Raw genomic sequence first — 8,232 nt, forward strand, 5'->3', positions numbered from 1 at the left:
GTAGCATCCGGTTTGCTAGCTGTAGCATGTTTAGCTTATTTTAATCTTCAGTGTTTATTTTGTTATTTCAGCAACTTTTTGTAAAGTTTTCTGTGTAGCGTCCGGTTTGCTAGCTGTAGCATGTTTAGCTTATTTTAATCTTCAGTGTTTATTTTGTTATTTCAGCAACTTTTTGTAAAGTTTTCTGTGTAGCATCCGGTTTGCTAGCTGTAGCTGTTTTGCTAACTGTCGTATTAATTTTAGCATGTTTTTTTTTTTTAGCTTGCTCACTGCTTTTTTTCTTCTTGTTTTGGCCTTTTTGTTGTTGTTTTGTTTAGAAGCAGACATGCAATTATTTATTTATTATCTATAGTGTTATTTACTTTAACGTGATGGAATAAAAAAATATTGACGCTTAAGTCAAGATGAGTTCATGAATAATGGGAAAGTTTTAGTTCTTTATTTTGTCGTTTAAAAATAACCACAGCTATTATTTCTGTAACTTGTTGCTGTGAACTCAGCGCAGCTCTCAAAAAGGAGGCAGAACCGAAACAGCTGAAAGAGGAAGTCACCTTTGGAAGTTGAGTAAAAGCACTCCGGCTCTTTTTTTTCTTTTTCTTTTTTTTTTTTTTTTTTCTTTTTACAACCAACTGTTGAGCAGACGAGTCAGTCGCTCGTATGCTTTCAGGAAAATGACAATAATAGCTGCTCCCGGAAACTTAAAACCTCATCTGAACGGACTGAAACGTGAGGATTCAAGGAAGAACGCGTATCAGAACGGACGAGAGGTACGTCTCTTACCGGTTAGCTTTAAATATTTAATATTTCTCTCATATTCCTGCTTGATAGGTGCGGCAATTTATCACGTGTGTTCAGGTTATATTACCTGTGATGATTTTGGTGACGTAAACTAACTTTATACTTTGACTGGCTACAGCTTTATTTAAAAAAAAGAGCAGTAAAACCATCCCCTATAAGCAACTTCGTCCTGTCGATATAAAACAACACAAACAGGCGTTTTAATGAAAATATAGCTGCACAGAATGAGACCCCACCCTGAAATGCTTCTTCCTCTCAGTTCTATTTCCATGTCTTCAGGCGATGTGTCAGAGGTTAACAAAGTGCGTTTGTTTTCTTCACAATAAACGGGGCTGTTTTGTCCTAAAGCTATTATTGACATTACACACAATGACTGTACAGTCTGGTCAACTTTGGTCTTGCAACTCGAATTTTGAACGCCTAATATGAGAATTGGTGTCGGGGTAAATTTTACAAACACGGTGTCAGATTATTTAGTTTAAAAACTGGGAGCAGTGGGCTCAAGGAATGGAAATATCCAGAAATCAAGTTAAACAAAATAAATAATAATAATAATACTAATAATAATAATAATAATAATAATAATAGCATATTTACAACTCACAAAACACAAGTTAATAAAACGTAGTATAGTGACTGTTTTGTATTATCATTATACCCCTTTGTTAGTTAGGCCAGGGGTTCTCAATCTATTTGGTGGGGACCCCTTATAAGGGTGAAAAAATCCCAGGGTCCCCCTCATAAACCCCTTGATGTTTTAAAAGATAATTTATTGTCATTTCAACCCCCTAAATGCCAAGTGAATGTATATTTATATTGAGTTTATTATGTTTGTTTTATTAGTTCATTGTTCTCCACGTATTCCAAATTAACAATTTAGTGAATGTTTTTGACGATCCCCAAGATACCTCTCACGAACCCATGGGGGTCCTGGGACTCCAGTTTGAGAACCTCTGAGTTAGGCTATTAGCTAAATTTTTATAGTTAAACAGGTCATATTTTGGGTATCAGCCAAAAGCGACAGTTTGAGGCTGTGTCCAAAACAACAGGCCGGGTCCTCCAAAGGACCCAGACTACCCGGTCGCAGCAGGCCGGGTCCTTGGTAGACCGGGAAGACCGGAAAAAAAGAGGCTGTGAATTTCTTACCCCGGCGTACGTCATGTCACCTAGCAACTGTGACGACGCTAAACAAGCAAACTTAAATCAAAATTAGAAAAATATCAACACATTAGCATTATTAATATCACAAAACTATAAAATTAACTTAAAGGTATCATTTGAAGAACTAATTGACCCGCTGTAGGTTCATGTTTATTTCGCGTTTTTATGACGAAAAAATAATATTTAAAAACATGTCCATACAAAGATAAAAGTATTAGAATTACAACCGCTAATTTTAAAACAATTTTATATCACCATATTTTTATTTAAAATGTATTCTTTTCTCTCGCTTCGTCCGCCATTACTAGCATAAATAAATCTCTGGTTGGGCCGCAATGCATTATGGGATAYGCTGGGCCGGGAAGGATCCATCGGACCTGTCCTTCGATTCGGGCCAAAGGAAGGACGTATTTGTCGGCCGCATCGGAGGAGTCTTCGGTTTTGGACGTCCTTCGTCGCGCCGCTSTGACGTATGCGGCCGACAAATTCGGCCTTCGGAGGACCCGGCCTGCTGTTTTGGACACAGCCTGAGTCTCATTTTTCAGTCTGCGGTTCTTTCTGCCTGTCATTAAAAGTGCGGGAGACGCCGGTGTGTAGTTATCATGGTGACCATAACGAGCCACAGGCAGCAACTTTACCATTTCTTCCGGGTTTTCATTCCTGTCGGGTTTTAGTCAAGAGCACGATTTAAAAAAAAACTAATTAAATTTCGACAGCATCGATTAGAGAACAAGCTAAACGCTAGTTAGCTAGCCAAACATAGAACAAAGCAGATCTGTATGATCGTTTATGCAACAAGTGTTATATTAAACCTTTGCACTGGCTTAGGTTTTCAATAAATAAAAACATTCACAGCTACTTACGGTAGCTACGGTAGAATATACTGGTACCAGGAGGACATCGAAAGGGATTAGCATTGATGCATAAACTACAAAAAAGTTTAATTAGATGTCAATGACACAGAAGTAGGCATGAATGTCTAGACCGCAACGCATTGCAAAATACTGGCTTTGAGTGTGCACATTAGTGTCCATAAAAAGGTCCATTACACGTTTATTCCAGCCGGAGTATTATGATATTCTTGCCAAAGGGCCCCCAGGCTGCACCATAAGTATGCATGAATCTGATCAAGACTGCCACAGGTACAATTTAAGGTGTCAATATTAATTCAGTGAAACTTTCGTTGAGTTTTAGAGTCCTAATGGAGAAACAGATCTCTRAATGATGCTGAAAAACTGGCTGGTGCAAAACTACACAGAGCATTCAGATAAGACTGTATCAAATTAAAAGTCAACCCCCATGTCTCCATCGTTCTTCTGCATTCCTTTTCCTGGCAAAAAAAAGGGTGCAGCTTGCAAAAAAATTTTTTTTCAAAGTATCTGATTGTACGTCAGAGGATAGCGTAAAATACTTCTCACATGATTTACTTTTGTTAGCATTTTTCTTCTGAGCTCAGTCACAAGTTAGTTAAAACCTGTTTAAAGTAAAGGAATCACTGGTAAATCAAAGTGTTTTCAAAGTCTTCCTGAATGATTCGGGGGATTACTGTAAATTATTGAGCAAGATTTGTTTCTCAGACAGGGWTGATGCAAGTTAAAAGGATGAAAGTTAGTCTTACGTCTTAGTCGTTACATGTCTAGATGACATCGTTTGTCATATTTAGGGTGTGGTACCTCTAACAATGAAATCTGTTTGTCAAGATTATGCTAAAATAAAAAAAGTTGATTTTTTTTTCAGCTTGCTCCCTTTGGTGGTTAACAATGCGTGGTATTTACCGAACCCTTTGTGTGATGTTGTCTGCCTTTTATTCAATATGATTGTATTCTGTTGTGTTCTTGTCTGCAATGCAAGACATCTTATGTCGACCTGTTTTTGAGCAGAAGCATGGCCCSCGGGTTGGTGTCGGCTCCAGGCAGCACTCCAGGCAGGAGGCCTTTGAACAGCCGCCCATGTACGTGGCCGTCATGACGTACGTAGGCTACGGTATCGTCACCCTGTTCGGCTACTTCAGGGACTTCCTGAGAGCCGTGGGCATCGAGAAGTGCAACATCGCCCAGGAAAGAGAAGAGCAGAAGGTGGGTGAACTCAGTCAATGAATCCAGACATCCACCCAGTTATTTAACTATTTTTCCTTAATAACTCCCCCCTTTTTTGTTCCTTTATGTTTCCATGCACTTCTGTATAATGTTGCCATGGGTGAAACGGAACACCAAAGAGAATATGTGCTGAAGATCTAATTAAATCTCAGAGGATTCAAGCTCTTTCTTTGTTATTTTGGTTCAGTTTTTAGCATGGTCTCTTCAGTGAAAGTCAAATTGGAAAGTACTTTGGGCACAGAAAAAAGCCTTCATATCTCCACACTGGTTTGTTGTTATTTTTTTTATAAAGTCCCCGTAGGCAGTTGCAATAAATCTTCTCTGGGAAGACTAACAAGACATTCTGTTCTTTGTTGTACAAGAATTACTTACAGTAAGAAATAAAAGTGACATCAAAGCTTAGTGGGGATTTTGGCTTCATTTGATCAAGAAAACAAAGATTTTAACCCGTGAAGCAGCTAATAATGTTTTTTTTTCTCTCTCATTCTCAGGATTTTACTCCACTTTATCAAGATTTTGAGAATTTTTACACTCGGAACTTGTACATGCGAGTACGGGACAATTGGAACCGTCCCATATGCAGCCTGCCGGGACCCGTCTTTGACCTGATGGAACGGGTGTCTGATGACTACAACTGGACATTCAGGTCTTCTAACCTCACTGACTCTGACAGATGTACAAGATTAAATGTGTGATTAAAAGAGTAGTGTGTACTTCTGAATACAGGACTTGTCTATAGATCTTAGTTGGATAAACTTAAAAAAAGAAGAGTTATTGGAAAACCTAGCATTGGTTTTGAAGAATCGTTAGACCTAACCTTAAACCCCCAGCTGCATCTGATTGTATACATTTAGCAGCATGTGTCCAGCAGCCTGTTAGGTGTAATATCTTAGCTTTTCAATGTTTACTACTCAAATTAAGTCATATAGGGTTTAAAAGTAGCGATTTATGGGTTGTCTAGCTTAATATACCCTCCTGTGTGAGGTTATAGGAATAACGTAAGCGTGGGTATTCCTCATTGGCAAATGTGTCKTATGCAGAAATGTGTTTATGAATTTCTGAACCTGAATTGATATTCCTCATGGCTGCACAGCAGGGTCAGAGAATATATTATGAAAAAGAAAATGAACAGACAGCCACAGGGAAGGAAAATGATATTGTGAGTCGGTAGAAGAGGTAAGTGTGGATTACATGTTTAAAGAGGTTTAATGTGACTGGAAGAAGCAGATATGGGGAAGTCCTCTTGACTTTTTCAGTGAAGTGTGGTGAATTGGTAAAATAGTATGCAGGTTCATATAAGCTGTGGGGGGAAAAGTAGGTCAGCTGAAGAAATGTAGAAGTTCTGTAAGAGAAGTACTTAAAAAAACAGATTATGTTCCTCATAACTGAGATTTTGCTGTGAATTGCCGTGGAGTGTTGTTGATCTGATCTTGTCTTATCAGGGGAAAAATCAAGTAAATCAAAAATGATTTCATGTTATTCATTCATTTATTTTGCTTACAGTTTACCTGGTAAAAACCAGGTATGTACCAAATATGTACCAGACACATACAAGGTATGTACCAGTTAAGTACACAGTATGTAACTGGTAAGTACATTGTAAATACCCAGTAAGTAAGCAGTTTGTATCTTGAAACTATTTTACCTTGTGGGTGCTTACAATGTATGCACCAGGTACATACTTACAATGTACGTAACTGAACATACTGAGTACATACCATGTTCTTACAAGGTACATACTGGGTACTTACATGGGACAAACTGGGTACTTACATAGTACATACCGGGTGCTTACATGGTACATACTGGGTAGTTACTAGGAACATACTAGGTGCTTACATGATACACACTGAGCACTTACATGATAGGTACTTGGTACATACTGGGTACTTACATGGTAGGTACTTGGTACATACTGGGTACTTACATGGTAGGTACTTGGTACATACTGGGTACTTACATGGTAGGTACTTGGTACATACTGGGTACTTACATGGCACATACTGAGCACTTACATGATAGGTACATGGTACATACTGGGTACCTACCGAGTACCCAGTATGTACCTTGTAAGAACTTGTTATATACGCAATATATTTAGGTACGTACCCTGTATTTACCTGGTACATACATTGTTAAGTATCCAGCATGTACCAAGTATGGTAAATGTAAGTAAACAGTATGTACCAGGTATGTAGCAGGCTGTAATAAGTCATGACTTACTTTTTATCTGCACAAAAGCAAACACAAACACACATGAAATAATTTAAAATGTCCTTACAGGTTTACTGGGAGGACGATACATGATGTCATCAACATGGGATCTTACAACTACCTGGGTTTCGCAGAGAACAACGCCGACTTCCTGAAAACGGTGGCAGATCGGTTACAGCAGTACGGAGCCGGGGTTTGCAGCACAAGACAGGAAAGTGGTAAGTTTGTGGTCAACGATTTCTACAGAAGAATGCCACGTCTTCTTTTSAGCTCAACTTGAACATTTGAGAGAAAAAAAAATCGACTTTATAAACCAAGATTTCAGAGGTGCGTCATCTTATTTCCGTTCTCGATATGACTGTCTCTGTCAGAACCCAACCAGACCCGGCACATATGCCATCATTTATTATATTCCTGAAAAATTATACTGGGCGAATGTTTAATTATCTGCCAGTGACTGCAGTGTTCGATGAATTATTCAGCTTTTCCTAAATTATGCACAATAGTCATCAGTTCAGATCCACACTGGTCCATGGAGGAGCAGCGAAGCCATGTTAAATTGAAACATGTGACTTTATTAAACAGGAAGCAAATGGAATATACATGAATATGTTGTAAGAGTGGGGATCAAAAAGTGGAGTCTGATTAATTTTGAATGGTGTTTTTATCCTTTTATCTTCCATTCAGTTTCTGATGATGTGTAAAGTGGCAGTCAGCTGTATGATCGTAACTTTTGGTTACGGAGCTCAATGAGCAAAAAAAAAAAGTTTGTTTTCCCCAAGGAAGTACGTTTTTGTTAATATTGCTTAATATGCAACACTTCTTTCTTCTTTCTATCTGCTGAGTGCAGACTCAGTAAAGGTGAGCGTGCACACAAGCCGACAGTCTCAGTATGCGTTGCATGATATCGGCAGTTTGACACTGAGAAAAAAAAAAMCAAAAACAAAAAATGTTTGTCAGAGTACCGCTTCCTCCCACCCAATAAAACCCATCTATTATTCATTTCTGTGATTTATTCATATGTTTACTTCTTTTCAAAAACTGAAATGTTTCTGTCTGGGTTCCTAATGTTCGTTTCAGCTGCCTCACTGAGTGGGTTAAAGGGAAAAAATAAGCATTTCTCTCATGAGACCAGATTAGAAATAAATAATTAAAGCGTCTCATTAGTGACGCTGCTTCCAACGCCGAAGCAATTTGTTCAGGTGATGCACAGAAGAAAAGAAATCCTCAAAATCAAACGCTGCCTCAGTCTGGTTTAGACGATACAGACTATATCGCCCGCTGCTGTAGATGCAGATATTATTGTAGCGTCATTCAGTTTAAAGCAAAGATCCATGTCTGAGTTTAACCATTTTTCATCATTTCGGTGACAGAGTGGGCAGGATAGATCAAATGTGTGTGTTGTGATTGACTCTCAGCTACTGAACAAGTCAAACTTTAGTTTAATATCTCTGAAACCGACCGATATAAAGCCGTTTTTGTGTTTGCTAATTTCAATTAGCTGCGTYGGCCATCTTGAATTGATCCAAATGTTAAAGGGGCAATATCATGTAAAATCAACTTTTTTGAGTTTTATATCATGTTATAATGATATCCTCTCATAAAAAACATGCCCAAAGCCTTGCTTTGACTCATTCATGCATGTTTGAGAAATACTGCAGTGTTTTTAGGAAGCCATGCTGAGGAGCAAAACGACAGGTGGGAACCAGAAACACCCCTGGGATGTGTCTTTAAGCCGAACTTCCTCATGGCAGAGCACCCCCCCCCCTCCACACACACCCAACCCATGACTCCTGCAGGCTCTCCGGTGAAAGTGAAACCTAGCTGTCTGCCGAGCTCTCAACATTAGTTCTCATTCAGTGAAGCTCTTTTTCAGATTAAAAATACCTTTAAGGAAATGTATTTTCAGATGCCAAGTAAACTCCATCATGCCCCCCCCCCCGCCCCCACCCCTGAAATGGGC

The 8,232-nt window shown here is 38.8% G+C and overlaps 1 protein-coding gene across 1 annotated transcript in view; it reads left to right on the top strand.

Annotated features, from left to right (window-relative positions):
* Positions 1 to 373: 373 nt before the first annotated feature.
* Positions 374 to 8,232, top strand: part of sptlc3 (serine palmitoyltransferase, long chain base subunit 3) — a gene marked incomplete in the record, with an annotated part of 37,863 nt that continues 30,004 nt past the window's right edge. The window contains 4 exon segments of the mRNA XM_014005954.1: positions 374 to 767; positions 3,840 to 4,034; positions 4,547 to 4,701; positions 6,339 to 6,487. Coding sequence (XP_013861408.1) covers positions 672 to 767; positions 3,840 to 4,034; positions 4,547 to 4,701; positions 6,339 to 6,487 — 595 coding nt within the window.

This window comes from Austrofundulus limnaeus, unplaced genomic scaffold, assembly GCF_001266775.1.
Source record: "Austrofundulus limnaeus strain Quisiro unplaced genomic scaffold, Austrofundulus_limnaeus-1.0 Scaffold33, whole genome shotgun sequence".
Taxonomy (NCBI): Eukaryota; Metazoa; Chordata; class Actinopteri; order Cyprinodontiformes; family Rivulidae; genus Austrofundulus; species Austrofundulus limnaeus.